The 17,363-nt window shown below is 35.6% G+C and overlaps 4 protein-coding genes across 5 annotated transcripts; all 4 read left to right on the plus strand.

Annotated features, from left to right (window-relative positions):
- The first annotated feature begins 4,816 nt into the window (after nt 1–4,816).
- On the plus strand, nt 4,817–7,327 carry LOC143464451 (microspherule protein 1-like). The gene is made up of 2 exons (XM_076962222.1): nt 4,817–5,212; nt 5,606–7,327. Exon 2 carries the CDS (start codon nt 5,615–5,617, stop codon nt 6,950–6,952), a length of 1,338 nt encoding a protein of 445 aa, XP_076818337.1. The 5' UTR covers nt 4,817–5,212; nt 5,606–5,614; the 3' UTR covers nt 6,953–7,327.
- Nucleotides 7,277–9,750, plus strand: LOC143464453 (uncharacterized). The gene is made up of 7 exons (XM_076962224.1): nt 7,277–7,771; nt 7,895–7,975; nt 8,109–8,201; nt 8,290–8,465; nt 8,526–8,638; nt 8,728–8,841; nt 8,940–9,750. Exons 1-7 carry the CDS (start codon nt 7,366–7,368, stop codon nt 9,067–9,069), a joined length of 1,113 nt encoding a protein of 370 aa, XP_076818339.1. The 5' UTR covers nt 7,277–7,365; the 3' UTR covers nt 9,070–9,750.
- Nucleotides 9,751–9,790: 40 nt separating this feature from the next.
- Nucleotides 9,791–11,853, plus strand: LOC143464452 (mitochondrial inner membrane protein OXA1L-like). Its single transcript, XM_076962223.1, has 5 exons — nt 9,791–10,261; nt 10,396–10,510; nt 10,598–10,832; nt 10,971–11,136; nt 11,329–11,853. Exons 1-5 carry the CDS (start codon nt 9,791–9,793, stop codon nt 11,581–11,583), a joined length of 1,242 nt encoding a protein of 413 aa, XP_076818338.1. The 3' UTR covers nt 11,584–11,853.
- Nucleotides 11,854–11,868: 15 nt separating this feature from the next.
- LOC143464439 (RAD50-interacting protein 1-like) lies at nt 11,869–17,002 on the plus strand. Of its 2 annotated transcripts, none has more exons than XM_076962196.1 (17): nt 11,869–12,011; nt 12,154–12,395; nt 12,504–12,683; nt 12,810–12,986; nt 13,447–13,523; nt 13,699–13,835; nt 14,047–14,139; nt 14,256–14,360; nt 14,541–14,670; nt 14,758–14,905; nt 15,055–15,145; nt 15,388–15,492; nt 15,632–15,733; nt 15,876–16,033; nt 16,206–16,386; nt 16,500–16,618; nt 16,680–17,002. In XM_076962196.1, the coding sequence occupies exons 1-17, from the start codon at nt 11,883–11,885 to the stop codon at nt 16,891–16,893; spliced, it is 2,388 nt and encodes a 795-aa protein (XP_076818311.1). In that variant the 5' UTR covers nt 11,869–11,882; the 3' UTR covers nt 16,894–17,002. The 2 variants fall into 2 exon arrangements, with proteins under 2 accessions (XP_076818311.1, XP_076818312.1); XM_076962197.1 differs by having other exon boundaries at nt 15,879–16,033.
- The last annotated feature ends 361 nt before the right edge of the window (nt 17,003–17,363 follow it).

The raw sequence follows: 17,363 nt of genomic DNA on the forward strand, positions 1-17,363 counted from the left end.
GAAGCTGACATACCTGCACATACAAATGCAATACATAGAAGATTACATTGTGGTGCGATCACAAGTTGCATGTTTCTGTGAGACAACTGTTCCACCATAGCAGGATCACAGCGAATACAAAAACTGAAGTGCATATGATACAAGGTCGGTGCTTAACGTAGAACGATGTCAAATAAAGTCCAATGAACATGAAATGATTCCAATGTAAAACTGAATTTGCTGGAAATGGCAATAACAAAACGGGTAGCATCCATTGTAAGCAATACATTGTTGTTATAATTGAAGTGAACTCATCTGTACTTGATGATAACTGAAAAAGGATTGGCCAACCTTTTTAATCAATGTGAGTATATGGCAGCACAGTCTCATACATAAAGCTACATGGTTTTGCTGCACATAAAGAAAAAAAGCAAAGTAAAACAATTAAGAATTCCTGCAGATAAGCCTTTATTCCACACTTAAAACCTTGCTATGAAGATAAAATGAAAAAACTTTTTATAAGTTGGTCCTAGTCTGACAAAATAAGAACAGACAACAGCTCTAATCTATGAAATAACATTTATAACTATGACATATCAGACTTGATCATGTCCAACTATGCTTACACGGACGACCTGGTGATCACGTAACTGGCAATGAAATGAGAAATAGTGGAAAGGACCCTTTGCCAAGACTACTCTACTACTACTACATCGGCTAATGGAGCTATTGTTCAAAACCCAATGATGTTGCCATTCTAATGCCCATTCGGGTAAGGCATCAAGATGCTTGCTCCTGTTCAGTAAACCTACCGGTATTGAATAGTGCCATTGGGGCTCGAGTGATGAGGAATCATTGCTGGGTTTAAGTTGTTCAAAAACTTCCTTTAGTCCAAGGATAAAGATTTATCATACCATTCCAAATTTTATAGTAATGTTGTAGCAAAAATCTATAAACTTTTTGTTTGCTTAGTAAGCAACCGATTTATGCCAACAATAACATACTGACATGAAAACATCAGTGGAAAATGTGGGACACGACACGTGACTTATGAGGTAATAGAAAAGAAATAATGAGGTAACCTAATGATTTCTCAATACTCTAGTCCGGTGTAGTGCCAAATATTGACCCCTGTCTGTGATATAATACATTCATTGTCTGATAAAGGATTTGAATCAGCAGAAAACGTGCGACAATTCATTGGCTGAATAGTATGATATCGTAACTTTTGCGAATAAATGGCAAACAAAATACCGTATGCAGATGACAAGTGTTGCCCTAATTCTGTCTGTAAGTTCTGTAGGATACTTGTGTTAGTGCTTATTGCGTATTGAATTAATGAATTTATTACCTCACAAAGGGGGGTCAATATTTGGCACGACACCGGTTACCGGAGTGTAAAAGTGAAGGAGACCCCTACACCCTATCAGCTATCTTTTCTCGATACGTAATTTAGGTCTTTCTGTTAAAAACCTAGTTTGTTCCTTCTTAATTGTGGTCTGGTCCGACCAGACTGGTCGCAATGACATGTTTCCCGTGTTTAGAAAATGCTTAGTGTTCACCGAGTGCCGCCACCTACCGGATATTTCAATACTGTCAGTGGGCTAAGAGAACTAAGAAAATTGAGAGAACTATAAGGATTAAGAGAAACTAAGATGTTTATGGGTAAATTGCTTTGGTTGGCTTGTTCGCTTTTCCTCAGACCTTAGTAATTCTATTAGTCGTTCTCTTAGTCTTATTAGTCCTCAAGCGGTATTTAGAGAGGTGCAAACGCACAGCGGTTGTTATCAGTTTGTCTTTATACAGACATGCATGATGACTAAATGTGCTTAAATTTTTATCAAACTTAAAATATTTTAGAACTTATTTCAGCCATTAATCACAAGATATTTGTTCTGAACTACCCTATTTTTCGTGTTACGCAAGGTATTGGATCGTTATTTTTTTGTGGAAGACTAGAAGAAGAAAAAAAGCTAAATAATATTTAAATATAAACTAACACTGATCAAAAACGATTTTTCGGTCATGATAATAATTTCACAGCCAAGGTACAATCGAATTACTACTTTCGTTATTTAGATAATTTAGGAATTGTAAAAAACAAATATGAGTGAGACCTTGGCGAATACAGTATAAGAAAGACAACTTTTTGTTCATGTCGATTTTTACTTTTGTTTAGAAGCCCTAGCCTATCGTAGTTGTAGTTGTGCAAGTTGCAGTTGATATGCCTACACATTTTTTATTTATTGTTTTAATTTTTTTTAGCCTTTATCCTAGGCCTATCGCTTAAATATAAAATTGTTCACCAGGAGATTTTGTGGTCCGTGTTGGTATCTAGCACACTGTAGTAGTGTGCTACCGGTACTGTAGTGCAAGTGGTCTTGGACAAAGGGATCAAAGGTCGTGTTTAATGGGCCCAGCAGGACCTATTGGAAAGTTTACTTTCAGTTCTTCGGATAAATGCGAAAATAAATGAAATGCCAAAATTTGTGCTTTTGTTTGTTTGTTTATACGTATAATATGGAATAGGCCTATATGGCAAAACGGCAATCCTGCGCCAGAAAATTGGCACATAAATCATAATTTTGTGTAGCTTACACGTTTCTCTGCGTGTATTTTGGTACATTTAGGCCTATAGGCCTATTGATCCTGTCGAACGTCTTCTATGTGCTCTTTGTTTATAGCTTTTTACTGATCTTTTCACTAGCCTATAGTGGAAAGCATGGCAACTCTACCCTCGAGATTTTTCAAGACTGTGCTTGGTGAAACTGAAACTGAAACTGAATGCTAAGTTTAAGCAATGGTGCGATCTCCAAAAACAAGAGACATTTACTTTTGCTCTTCTATTTTTATCTTCCTCTAAAACAAATAAGCACAATGTGTCTTTTTTTACAGATCACACATTTACCACCAAAAAAGAAGCCCGCAGCTAGCCTATGTCTTTAGGCTAGTGTTCATTGCAAAAGTTCTGCAAAATGTACCTAGTGCATCCCCGAGATCTCGTTGGAAAGAGCCATGCTTTCCAGTCAGGGACTGTCAACGTAAACATATTCTTGGTTTGTTAGCCATGCTTAATTTTCAGCACAGCTTGCACAAACTCTAGGAGATTTGCCGTTTTTCCCTCGTTTATTGATTGTATGTGACTATATTTCTAGTTTTGTTTTGCTATAACAATATGGTTTGCACAATACCGTTAGCTGTCCACAGTCAAAGACGAAAGTAAAAGTTTGCACAGATTTAATGGCAATTGACTAATTACCGCATAATTTCAAACTTTTTATGGACATTTTCATAACATAATAGTGTTCTTTGATTTTACATGCATAGCTGGACAACTGCTCTTTCAAAAAGAGCGTCACTCTTTCTCTTCAATGAAAAAAGCATGTCGCCCATATTTTCGCTCTTCTACAAAGAAAAGAGAGAACTCATTTTGCTGTGCATTCTCATACTCCCACTCTTTTTAGTAATTAAAAAATAATTTCACTCTGGTACATGTTTAAAAACCAATTGCATCCGTATGTTGCAACTTTTTATTGTAAAACATGTGTGTAACTGCAGCTGTAATTGCTTACAATTATTTGTTGTAAATGTTAGGAAATTTCATGGAATCCCACATTGGAGAGCTTTCTTTTGGTCATACCTGTCGCAAATGATTAATAGAAGAGTAGAGTATTAAGAATCTTCTGGAATTGTAGATACCGATATTCAATAATTTACTATTCTTCACTTTAAAAGCATATATCAGTTAAGTTGTAAAAATAATGACAGTGTGAAGCAAATTATGACTCTATGCTCATAACTCACCTGTGTAAGTCTATCTCTCATCTCATCAGTCACCAGACTCTTTGACAATGTCCGTTGTTATCAGCTTAAAATTAAAGTGCTTATGTCGAACCACCATCACATGGTTCTGATGTACTTAGTGGTGTGTATTGTATTGATTACTTTGTGCCATTAATTGAGCGGAGCAAAAGTTGTGCGTGACAATAGGCTCAAAGCACTTAATTTTTATTCACTACATGAAATTATAGTTTTATAGCAGTCCTGGAGCTTAAATTTTTTTAATCTAACCATTTGTATCTATTTGCATTTCCATTTGCAGTGTTGTTTGTACATCAACAGAGCGATGAGCGAATAACTCCTAAAAAGGCGCTAGTGATTCCGCTCCTACTTTAAAAAAAAAAAGAGTCGCTCCTTAAAAAAGCGCACTTATGCCCAACTCTGAACTTGCATGTACTGTCTAGACCAGGGATGTCCAACCTGCGGCCTGCCTGAGATTTTTGTGCGGCCCGCTAGTCATTTTCATTCTAAAAGTATTATTTTGAACTATGAATCTTAGCCTAATTAAAATGTACTAGTCAGCTTTTAGGGGCGCAGTATTAGTATAGTATGGGAGCAACATGATTATATATAACTATAAGACTCGAAGAAGTAAAGCACGCATTTAGTACTTGGGTAATTTAATAGGTTCTGCGGCCCATTGAATTATTTCAAGTGACAATGCGGCCCACTATAATAAAAGGTTGGACATCCCTGTATAGACTCTAGACCAGGGGCGGGCAACTTACCCAGTTGGCGGGCCCGATATGGGAAAATGAAGTACTTGGCGGGCCGGATTCCTGAGATGATACATTAATCGCGTATTTATCCACCTATACAAGGAATAAATCGTATTTAATGTAAACTTTAAGTTTAAAAGCATAAAGACCATAAACAGCATTTAATGAATTTATTAACGTTATAACGTCGATTGGGGCAGACTGTGTCCGCGGGCCACATTATCATGTAAGATCGGAAACTGCCTGCAGGCAGCTCAAAATCTCGTCGCGGGCCGTATGTTGCCCACCCCTGCTCTAGACTATACCTGCTTGTGCTTTAAGGGGCACTAGAGATATTTTTTGAGAGCAAAGTGGCCATCTATAAAAAAAAGTTTTAAAATCACTGACAGGGTTGAACACTGATTTAGTTGATCTTTCTTGTACACTGCACAGTATTGCACTTTAAGTTTAAGAAGAGTAGGCTATATGACAGCAGGCTCACATCATATTTAGCATTGCTTAGACCTATATTATAGTCCAATAGTTATCATACTATTGTTCAGGATAAAGGATATGGATAAGAAACTATGTTGGTATAAGGTATAACCTTAAGGTTTGCTAATGTAGGTAAATCAGACCACGCTCTGTATTTATCATTTACAGTTTTCGTGGCAGGACAAAACTATTCTTATCTGGTAAATATTGTTGATGCATATCATTAATACATATTAATACATTATGGTACAATACACCGTATTAATACATATCAATGTAATAATAATAGCAATTTTAGTAAATGTAAATGGCACCTAAAGAAAAGAGAATATGGGTGCTTACTTGCATGGTTACACCTCTTTTTCGAAATGAATATAATTGACTTACTTGACAAACAATTAAGTGATTGATTGATTATATTTGCATATAAGGCTTACTGCCAAAAAACTAGTCTAACTGTCTAGGCCTAATATTACTTTGAATTTGTTTTTCATATTTAAGGATTGTTTATTAATACATAATCAATTTTGTATGGGTTTGTTAATTGGTTGAAGCCTACTAGCCTAAACACACTTGCATATTGCTTTCACTAGACTGGATTGATGTCTGTTCATCAAAGTGAAGCTGCATCCATTGGTGGGCATCGTCGTCATTCTTCAAGATCAATAAAGCGAAGAAAGTTTGACGACGAACTTGTTGAAAGTAGTTTGCCATCCAAAACACAGCGTAAAAGTACTGACGGTACTGATGAAGTTCTATCAGGAAGTTCTGATATACTTAGCGTAACATGCGAAAGGCCCAGTGTAAGCATTATGAAACTTGACTTGTCCGAAAAAAGATTAACCCGTACTGGTGTTGAAAATGTTAAAAAAGTACCATCAATTCCTGGAACTTCATCAAATGAACGTAAATTAGCAAAACGGAAGAAGATTAAAAAGACAAGACAAGCTTTTGCAGCGGTCAAGGACATGGGCCGATGGAAGCCTACAGATGATATTTTACTCATTGATGCCGTAGAACAAGTTCAGGATTTAAATCTTGTGCATATGGCTGTCAAATTTTCGTGTCACTTTACGTTAGAAGAGGTGCAAGAAAGATGGTATGCCTTGCTTTATGATCCTGTTATCTGTGCTCTTGCAAAACAGGCCATGAAGTCACTGCCATATGAAATTGCTGAGGAAACCCATGCACGTGCACTCTTCAGCAAGGAAGAGGAAGGTCTTTTGTCCAAAGTCTTAATGGCATCAAAGCCAACAAGAGACATCTTTCAGGAATTACTGGAAAACAATACTTCAGTATTTTATCGTTTACGCTCAGCTGCTTCGCTAGAGAAACACTGGTATCTGATGAAGGAAAACAATTTAATTGCAGACCAGTCTGTTCAACCTTTGTCCCAGGGTGATCAGATTATGAGTTTTTCGGATGCGGAAGACATGTTGGATGATAAAGAACTTCTTTCTCATAAAGATGATCTTGTTGATCACGAAATGCAGATCACAGATAGGAAGCAAAAGCACGAAATTAAAAAACTGGAGGAAGAAGTTCCACGTTGGGAAGTATTGGTTAGCAGTGTAACTGGTGCTCCACTTCCAGAATTGGATCAGCATACAATTGCTGTCTTACGTGGTAGACTTGTTCGTTACCTAATGAGGTCACGAGAAATTACCTTTGGTCGGTGCACTGAATATTCCGCAGTTGACATTGATTTGTCTTTGGAAGGACCAGCACACAAAGTCTCAAGAAAGCAAGGGACCATTAAGATGAAAAAGAATGGTGAATTTATATTAACAAATGAAGGCAAAAGGCCAATCTATGTTGACGGAAAACCAATAATGAAAGGAAGTAAAGCAAGGTTGAATCATGAGGCCGTTATTGAAATTGCTTTGTTACGATTCGTGTTTTTATTCAACAAACAACTGGTCAACACAGGTCTGGGGTAATGAAATGTACTATTTGCAAATATTTTTTCATGCAAAAAACATTTACCCTAATCGAAGTTGAAGTGACTATTCACTATTTTGTTGTGTTTATACTTTGGAATCAACATGGTACATATTATCGCATACCGGTTAAACATTATTTTGGTATTGCGTAATGAGCTAAACATTTTCAGCTTGCACTTCTAGGAGCAACCACTTGCTGAATTCTATGTAGTTAAACAATTTTTTCACCATTTTATTCTTTAATTAGGTTGAAACCGGTGGTCTGTGAAAAGTAGTTGTTGAATTGATCACAAAGTCATAGCATTTCTTTGGACCCTCTGTTGTATTTATGTTTTAACTTTGCAATATTTTTCAAATATGTTTTTACAGCAATTTGTAATCAAACTAGCTTGGTAACTGTCTATAGTAAAATGCCAAAACAAGTCAGGCAAAACATTAGTGATTCAGAGGAATATTCAGGAAAACACAAGAAGCATAAAAAAGAGAAGGAGATACATGACTCTGAAAAAACAAAAAGAAAACCTAAGCAATATGCTTCCGACTTAAATGATTCAAGCCCAGATGTTTGTAAGCATTCAAAACAACATGATCCAAAAGAAGAAAGACGAAGATGTGATATATCTCCAGAAATGAAAAGAAGACACAATTATAGAAATGCGCACAAAAGTGAAGCAAGAAAAACAAGCAGATCACCAGATGAAAGAAGCCGGAAAAGATTATACAGGGATGATAATCGAGATAGACATCGTGACATTGATATTAAAAAGGAAGAAGACTTTGATCGAAGGCAGGAAGAACTAAGTAGACGAAGGAGAGGTAAATATAAAAGCAATATTTTTTACATGATTCCAAATAGATTTTGGGGTAATACTTTTTGAAAAGTTTTGGAAATAATATTGAATTATAACATTAACAGTGCTAAAACACAGCGTTTTTTAGACAGACCTTATCGACAACACAGACCTGATATTCATGTTAAACAAGAGCGACATGATCGCGGTTATAGTCGATCTAGAAATGGTGTGTATAAACAAGCTTTTTTGTAAACTAGTCTCTTATATATAGGCTAGCATATCTGAAGAAATGCTCAAAAATCATCAGAAACATTAAAATTTTACTTTTTATGCTGTTGACCTTTTATTCGTCATTTTAGCTGACAGAAATGAACGTGGAAGGCATGATGACCAGAGAAGGGAAGAATGGGAAAGACGTCAAAGGACAGGAGAAACAGAAAAAGCATTTAAAAGTAAAATATTTTGTTTTTCACAAAAGCATTATATACTGTGATTGGTCTGTTTTGTGACATTGTTTTTTCTTACTTGATTTCATGATAGATGACGAGGAAAAGCCAACGGAAAAGGAAAAACCAAACCTTGGTTTGTCAGGAGCTTTGACCGAAGACACCAACACATTCCGTGGCGTTGTTATTAAGTACAACGAACCTCCTGAAGCTAGGATACCTAAAAAGAAGTGGAGACTTTACCCATTTAAGGGGACTGAAGCTTTGAAGGTCGTTGCTTCATCATAAAACTTTTGGATCTAGTGTTTATTGTTGTGATATTGTTGATAGACTCTACACCTTCATCGACAAAGTGCGTTCTTGCTTGGAAGGCAGCGAAGGATTGCAGACATTCCTGTAGACCACCCATCCTGTTCCAAGCAGCATGCTGTTCTGCAATTTCGGTATATTTATATAAAAGCCTTTTGCTTATCAGTGTATGTTAATGTGAAATTTTGATCTTTTTATGAAATCCCAAGTCACATTTATTCAGCATGATTGAAGAAGAAACTGATGGTGTTTTGCGTCGAAAGGTGAAACCATACATCATTGATCTAGCTGCTGCTAATGGGACATATGTCAACAACGAAAAAATTGAAGCACAAAGGTAAACTAGTGTTAACTAATGAAAACATTGTAAACACTTAAGATCACACAGTGCGATTTCATCGATACATGTGAAACATCATCATCTATTTGCTGCAGGTACGTTGAACTGAAAGAGCAAGATGTCTTAAAGTTTGGGTTCAGTTCAAGAGAGTATGTGCTTCTGCATGACAAAAGTGACACGAGTGTAGTGGATGATGAAAGTGGAGCTGAAGATGAAGAGGACTGAACCGACAACATTCCCAATGAAAAATTCAGCCTGACGCCTTTCCCTTATTTTGTGGCTTGTTTTCAAGTCAAGAATGGAGATTTATTTAGAGCTGAAACGATTTGGTACATCAGCTTGTAGGGAATGAATTACTACTGCATTCCTCTGAGCAACCAACGTATGGATTGACTACTATGAGGAATGAGGATATTTGCAAAAAAACACATGCTCTGCTGTTATTGCACTTTGTTACCATTGCCCTGTCCAATTTATGAAAACATGCATTAGCAATATTTGTATTCAAAATGCACAATTTATAATAAATTGTTTTTTCTCTTTAGTAATGTCCATAGTCCTGAAAATGGCGTAGTTGTTTATTGGATTGCCCTTCATATACTTCGACAACTTTCTGACAGATGTTCAAATATCAAAAGTGTTGTATTGGTTTACGGTTGTTGGAAACCAAACCCTTTTGCTTGGAACGTGGTTATTTTTTATCATTTGATTAGTTAATAGCCCTTGCATCTCTATCTGTTGTCAAATGAGTGGTTTATAGGTCTTTTACACATTCATTTACAGTTTCCAAATAATGTTTAAACTCTTTTACAAGGCCGAGCAAACTTTGTTTTAACTGCCTGTTATTATAAGCCCTCGAAGTGAATCACTGCATACGTTTTAAACATAAAATGTCTGTTTTTCAGATGCAATAGGTAGCGTTAAGAGTAACTTAAGCTACTGAACGATGCTCCAGTTACGTATGATAAAAGCATCATGCCTGCTTTCAAGACATGTGTGTCAAAACGTATATATTGCCAATTATAGGCAAAGTATATTGCAAGCTTCCAAGCCATGGAAAAACGCATCACTACATAGACTGTTTAGTGTAACATCATGCTTTAATGCCGCACAAAATGTAAATGTGGAATTACCTTCTATTCCCGCAACTACACCCATTAATGCAGATGTGACACAGTTTAGTGACGTTGTGACCAAAATTGTTGACCCTCCTTTCACAGAGTTGGGTTTAGCAACTGGTTGGGCTCCATCACACTGGATACAAAGTTTCTTGGAGACAGTTCATTTAACCACAGATATGTCTTGGTCGACAACGCTTATTGTTGGAACTTTTGCGCTTAGATTAATTCTCTTACCTGTTTTTGTAAAGACCCGGAAAGGAATGATAAATTATAGAAACCACTCACCAAAACTTATGGTAAATATTTGCTTTATATTGCTGGAGTTGTGTTCTTGATGTTACTGTTTATATCAAGGAGATGTAGTAGCTAAATATAAAATAGGCTCGAAAAGAAGCAGTTTTGGATTGAAAATGCTACGCTTGTTTTGCAGAGTATACGAGAAAAATTCTCGTCAGCTATCAGGCGAAACGATTTGGAAACAAGTAGAAGAGCGAGATCAAAACTTAAGTCGTATAGCAATGAGCACAAAATCGGGGGTAGACACTGTAAGTTGTCATTTGATGATAATATAATCGATGAAAGGCATAGGTCTTATGACTGATTTTACCATATATCACATCATTTTGTTACAGTGCTTATGAACAACTTGCCTATGCCAATGATTTTTTTGTCATGCATGATTGCTTTAAGAGGCATGTGTGGTGCTCCTGTTCCTTCGTTGGAAGCTGCAGAATTTTTTTGGATTTCCAGCTTAACTGCTCCTGACCCGTACAGAATTTTACCAGCACTGGCAGGAACTGTGTTCAGTATTAGTATTTTTACATCTTTAAAGCTTGGGTCGGTACCAGTATCACCGGCTATCAACAGGTTAGGATATTCTTCAGGTATAACAGAATTATTTGCAAACATTTTTAATAGATTCACTGGGCTTGAATATTTAAACGGTTTATTTGACAAGTCAACTTTGAAATTGTAAATCTGAAAACCTATTTTAATTGTCTATAGAAATCTTAAATACATCTGTTTATTGCCTCCAATACTTGTGCCATTGCTGTTTGGTCATTGGTCCAGTGCAATTGGATTGTACGTTCTGACAAACAGCTTGGCTACATTTGGAGTGACACTACTTTTGCTCAGTGAAACAGTAAAACAGAAGCTGAATTTTCCTGAGGTTGGTCCCTTTTAGTTACCTATTTTATTTAGTTAATCAGTTAGTAATTTATGTTTATTTATATGTGGGGCTTTGTGTTTGGTTAGTTATTCTTGCTTAGGAAGTGCTCATTATTTGCCTCTTGCCATAGATTGCATAAAATCAACATGAGATAAATGCAATCTGACTTTGATGTTAATATTATTTTATCAGATGGTCCAACATGAATCTACTGGATTTAAAAGTGTATTGAAAACTACGTTAGACAAGAGTAGAAGACAAACTGAACTAAAACTAGAAGATAGAGAAATAAAAAAATTGGCTAAAGCTTTAACAAAGGAGCGTAAAAAGGAGTTAAAGGGTTCTCCACCTGCACTCTATGAAATTGGAACCCAGGCAAAGTTAAAAATTGACATTCCAGACTTCAAAAAAGATTGGAGGCCTCCTAGAGTGAACATTTATGATTGACTGACTTTAGCTCATTCTATTTCGATTAGAGTTACAATTTGCTGTTCTTTGAATTTTAACAGTACTGTATTCAATTTTTAGAGACATTTTCAATAAATGCAATCTTTCAAACGATAGCATTTAATCAGTGCATTACTGGCTGCTGTGTAAATGGTGATTGTGGGAACTGTTGAATTTGATAAACATATTGTGTGATATTGTATTTTTTCGTGCAGGTAAAAGTGTATATCTTTGAAGAGATCAGCTTCCAATTTTTTTCTTGTCTTTTAGTGCAAGGATATTGCTATCGGTAGTAAAATATGACCACTAAGCACAGTGATGTACACCAATACATTGAATCCACTTTTGGATCAGATATTAAGAGCCTGAAAAATATAAAAAAAATCTATGAAGAGACTTTGAAAAAGAAGCAAACACTTGAACAACAGGTAATACAAACATTCTATTTGTACAAGATTCTGATTTGCACCGCTGCAGTGGTAAGAATCAGTTTCTCTTACAATCGCAGTTTAATTTAAATTCATATAAAAATACTATGCCAAGTGTTAAGTAAAAGATGTTTGCTTTCAGCTGTCTGTTGTCACAACTGAAGTTCCAACGAAAATCGAAGAAGCATTGTCTTCAGCCAAATCCTCTTTGGAAAAAGTGATTGAAGTGCAAAAATCTAAAGACAGTCTGACAATACAAGCGTCAGAATGTTTGGAAAAATGCGCTCCACCTGTGGAGCGGTTTCAACAATCAGTTAGTCGTGTGAATGAGATTGAAAAATACATTTCTTATATGAAGTGGATTACTAAAATCGAAGAGACAAGGTAAAACAGAAAGTCTAATATTTGTAGTTAATATTGTTGTATGCATTCCTGTTACTATTTTACTCTTTAACATTTACACTTGCACTCTTTAACATTTTATGGTTCCAGTGGCGAAATCCAGCAATCTATTTTGAGCGACAGCATGAAAGATGCTTGTATTATTTTCAAAGAACTTGTTAACTATCACACAGAGTTAGTGAATCACGGTACGAATTGTTGCAACCTCACTGGATTTTTAAAGAAAATGATTTTGTTTTGGTATGACATACTGAAAGACAAGTTGAGCAAGTATGTGCTTTATCTTATCGTCTAAAATTTTCTTTGAAGTTTGGATTATCTTGTATATTGAAAAGAATTGTTCTATGACAGTTTTACCAAGGTTATGACTTTTATTTTTATCTCTTTTTAATCCAGAGAGCTGGACGCAATTTTGAAGCTTATAAATTGGCCATTTATATCAGCTCCAGGACCTCACACAATATCAAAAAGTGCTAACGGCCAGGATAAACAGATGCCAAGTCCATTTACTGCTCCAGACCCTGCGTGCACACTAGAAAGCATCATTGGCAATTTACTAAACATCCAACTACCGTATCCTTTGAATTATTTTTAATGCCCTATATCTGATAGCAAAAGTAGCATACGTTATACAGTCCGACTTCATTTAACTTGTGAATTTGCCTAATTTGTCACATTTTTTTTCGGTTCTGACAGAATCGTGTACATTTGAATTTTATTTAGTTTGTTTAATTTGGCTTAGTGCAATTCGATTACAGTAATTTGGCACCTTTCTTTCATCCCCAACAAGGATTTTGCTGACTCAAAATTTTGCTTGACTCAATACAATTTCACCAACTTCAAATAACTCAAAAATAATTTACTGGGTCCTTTCTTTGATTGGATCATCGTCCAATGTCATAGGAAAAATTATAAACTCATAACTTGTGCATCTTAAAACACTGTTTGCTGCATTGCATTCGTTCATACTCAAATTACTCATACAGTGTTTTGTTTACTGATTTTTCTTAACATAAATATTTGACATGTCCAGAAAAATCTTGTTACAAGAAAACTCAGATGAAGCAACTGGTGGTAGCTGTTCTGACAACAGAGCTCCATCATCAAATGGTATTTTTTTCAACATACAGTATAAATTTTCGTACCATTTAATATCTTTTATTTTCCTACGTAATACTGTACATATGGTATAAACTTTATCCTAATACATTTCTAATTGTATGCTTTAAACATAAACCCCTGGGCACTTAATTGATTATTTGTTACTGTTTATCGATGCTTTAAGGTGCTAAAGATGAGTATGATCAGCTTTTATTGCCATTTCAACATCTGCTGCGGCCACTCAAAAAACGTTTCCGATATCATTTCAGTGGAAGTAAGCAAACAAATGATATAAGAAAACCGGAATGGTACCTAGCCCAGGTAAATAGGTTTACAGGTTTGTAGGAAGTCTTGCCCCGATTAAATTATCATTCTTATTGGTGCCATTTTGTTATTAAGTTTTATATTATTTATACTCTTTATCCTTATAAATGAAACTGTACTAATTTACAAGTTAGCGTTTATTAATACATTAAAATGTTTGTTTATGTTTATGATACTTTTTTAAATTTACCAAATACTCCTCATGTAGATATTAAATTGGATTGGCCATCATTCAGGATTTTTAGAACATACCATTCAACCAATACTAGATAAGCATGAACATGGCCATATTGATGCACTGGTATGATGAGTAATTGCATATACCCTATTACACAAGTAGATTTTAAAATGTTCTGTTAGCTAGGTTGGTAAGCTTAGCTTTATCAACTTATTGACAATGCCATCCAATGTACACAGGTGATTTTCACTCAAGGGTTGTTGCAACTTGTCGTGAGTAAGCTGGCCAATGACATGGAAGAAATTATCTACTATGATGATGTTTTTTCACATGTTGTTGATGAGGTAAGTAACCGATTTTTGCAACTCGCCATTGAAGTAATCTTAAGCATTGTGATGTATTTTGTCGGTGTCATTCACATCACGTCTGTATGGTGGAAACTTGTTTACAACAAATATTTTTCATAAGGGAGTTGAGTTAATGAGCTTTTATTGAATGCAGGTCATTCTTTCTGTGTGTTTCAGGTCCTTATGTTTGATCGTGAGCTTCGATCTGCTTACAATATTCCAGATATGGTGCTGAAAATTTATGGTCCATTGATAGTTTTCAGCCAGCCTACATGTATGAAGAAATGGTTGACCATAGAAAGACTGTGTAAGTGGTACTACCCTAGAAGTAAAATACCGGGAGTCAGTTGGGCTGAGTTTAGACTTGTAATTTTACTTCTGTTTGCACAAAAAGTTGCTGTGGAAAGACTTGATGCATTACTGTCTTCTGATGATGCTTGGAAATCTAAATTTGAATTAAGTGACATTGATGATGTTGACGAAATGAAGACACCAGAATGTGCTGAATCATTTGTGTCAATGCTTCTAGCTATCACAGATAGGTTAGAGTTAGACTGTAGAATGTTTTGATTGCAAAGTACCATGGCATATTCAATTTAATTTAGCATATTCAATTTTAAGTAGCGACTGCTACTTAGGTTGGTTACTGTTAAAGTAGGACTTTTCAATTTTTTTTGTTGATTTTTTGCAGATACAAAAATCTTCCCTCAATGCAAGAGCAAATACAGTTTCTTGATTTACAGTTGTTGTTGTTGGATGACTTTCGTATTAGGCTTACTCAGGTATGTTGTATATTTCAATTTGATTCCAACATTACCGTTTACCTGCATTTAAGTTTGAAATTTGAATTTTTAGATTGGTTTTTGTAGTTAGATTGTAATTGTTAATTTTACATACGGTACAAGCATTAATTTCTAAATAAATGTTGGCAAAATTTTGACTGGTCTTAAGTTACCCTTTTGTCTCTGATCCTTGTCCATTGGTAGAATTATTAAAATTTAGTAATTTTAGCCTTAACTGATAGGTGTTTCGAAGCTTTGCAAACAACCATTGCGATGATACAATCACGTCTATATTGAATGCCGCATATTATGTTACTGTTGTACTGCAAGAGTGGGCCGATAATATAGTAAGCATAGTCACTTACGTCATTTCTAAGTTTATTGCAGATCATTTTGATAAAAATGCAGTTGCATTTATTTCGAATATGGTTTGAAATGAAATGTGCTCAGAAAAAACTTGTATTTATAACATTTTCCTTTTTGAAGTTTTTTCTGGAGCTAAAGTACCAGAAGGATAAAAATAATAACCTGTCAACAACAAGTAGTGTTGTGCCAAATTCCCTTTTAAACCTCGGAGAGAGTAGCAAGGTACGTTATGGATTCTTTAGAAACAAATCAGAAAATGTAAAATAGAAATTATCAACTTTTGCTACAATAAATGACACTTAAAATTACTGTAATTTTGGTTGCTGCTTTAATTCTTTATCTCCCCTTATCCTATCCTGTTTAGCAGGCGACTGCCTCTACTTCTGAACATTCAACAGACGATACAGTTTTCGAACCTATGGTAGTGCTATATGAGAGAATATATAATGAAGGAGTGGAAAGAATTGGACAGCTTATCTTGGCTGAGTTCAAAGCAAGAAGTCGACCATATTTAAATGATCAGTATGAAATCTGTGTATTTTTGTTAGCTTTGCTATTTGTGTAAAACAGTTCTTAAATGCTATATAAATAACATCTGTCAAATGTATTATTTAAAAATACTATTTCAGCGTATTTGAATGATGACCACCTTAAACTTGCACGTGAAAAGCTTTCCTGTTGTATACTGCTGTAGGTGGTTGGCCCTCCCACCAGCTGAAGAGCAGGTGACGTTAATTGTATCTCGATCGGCTTGCGGTATGTTGGAAGTGTTGCAGGATCGGCTTTATCTCTTTCAACAAAGACTTTGCACAATGTTGTTTACTCAACTGTGGCGTTGGGTTGCCGAGGCTGTTGATATATATTTATTCAGTGAGGTTTGTCCTCGCCATTATTCCTTATCTTGTGTCTGTGTTTAACTTGGGTTTGTCCTTCAAGGTAAGATTTATCTGCATCAGCTGTACTTCATACCGTTTTATGAATCTTGCAGATGGTGCTTGAAAATCACTTTAATGAAGGCGGCGCCCTGCAACTGCAATTTGACATCACAAGAAATTTGTTCCCGTTGTTTGGTCCCTATACCGGTAAACCAGAGAATTACTTCAAAAGGTGAAAATCTTCACGTTTCAGAGTGTTTTAAATGTCATGAATAACTTTAACTGCGTTTTAGGTTGAAGGAGACTTGTCACTTGTTAAATTTACATCTCGGGAATGCACTTTTGCTTGAAGAAGTGTTTGAGGAAATGAGAAATCAATCAGATGATTATGATGTTAAGACGCGTTCTGACCCTGTAGCAGTTTTAGCCGAAATGGGAATACACTTATTAACGCCAAGTAATGCAAGAAATATTTTAAATCGAAGGGTTGATTGGACGAGCAACTAGCATTGAAATTAATGTTTTTTTGTTTATAAAGCATTTAATAACGGTTACATTAGCAATCTCGTTTTAGTGCAATATGGTACAATAAATATCCTGTTGGGTGGCACAAGTATTGGTTTTGCTTGCATATAATAGTCAGGAACTTCAGACACTTAGTGCGTGAAAACGATTCCTGGAAAAATTAGCATACTCTGGGTTTGCATTGGTGTAATGAACTTCTTCCGACAGTTAAATGCATAAACCTCAAGAGACATCTGCGTGTGATCCTCCTTTCACGCGTAATTTCCCAAGCTTAAAGGAGAACGTTATCTTATTGCTATGGGGTGCGGGATTCCCACCGAATTCATAACGTTTAGAATGAATAAAAAAAGTACAGGGTGTCCAGAAATTATCGGTACTACTTCATTATGTATTTAGAAAGTTTTACTGATAGTTTGTTTCAGGTTGAAAGATTTTGTACGTGTGCACCATCA

The sequence above is a fragment of the Clavelina lepadiformis genome, chromosome 7, assembly GCF_947623445.1.
Source record: "Clavelina lepadiformis chromosome 7, kaClaLepa1.1, whole genome shotgun sequence".
NCBI lineage: Eukaryota > Metazoa > Chordata > Ascidiacea > Aplousobranchia > Clavelinidae > Clavelina > Clavelina lepadiformis.

Bases quoted from the DNA above. Each gene is read 5' to 3' on its own strand.
- LOC143464451 (XM_076962222.1), top strand. From the start codon at position 5,615: ATGTCTGTTCATCAAAGTGAAGCTGCATCCATTGGTGGGCATCGTCGT.
- LOC143464453 (XM_076962224.1), top strand. From the start codon at position 7,366: ATGCCAAAACAAGTCAGGCAAAACATTAGTGATTCAGAGGAATATTCA. The intron at 8,202-8,289 runs GTAAAATATTTT...ATTTCATGATAG, and splicing joins AACAGAAAAAGCATTTAAAA to ATGACGAGGAAAAGCCAACG. The intron at 8,639-8,727 runs GTATATTTATAT...ACATTTATTCAG, and splicing joins CATGCTGTTCTGCAATTTCG to CATGATTGAAGAAGAAACTG.
- LOC143464452 (XM_076962223.1), top strand. From the start codon at position 9,791: ATGCTCCAGTTACGTATGATAAAAGCATCATGCCTGCTTTCAAGACAT. The intron at 10,262-10,395 runs GTAAATATTTGC...CTTGTTTTGCAG, and splicing joins ACCACTCACCAAAACTTATG to AGTATACGAGAAAAATTCTC. The intron at 10,833-10,970 runs GTTAGGATATTC...AATTGTCTATAG, and splicing joins GTATCACCGGCTATCAACAG to AAATCTTAAATACATCTGTT.
- LOC143464439 (XM_076962196.1), top strand. From the start codon at position 11,883: ATGACCACTAAGCACAGTGATGTACACCAATACATTGAATCCACTTTT. The intron at 12,684-12,809 runs GTATGTGCTTTA...TTTTTAATCCAG, and splicing joins CTGAAAGACAAGTTGAGCAA to AGAGCTGGACGCAATTTTGA. The intron at 14,671-14,757 runs GTAAGTGGTACT...TTGCACAAAAAG, and splicing joins GTTGACCATAGAAAGACTGT to TTGCTGTGGAAAGACTTGAT.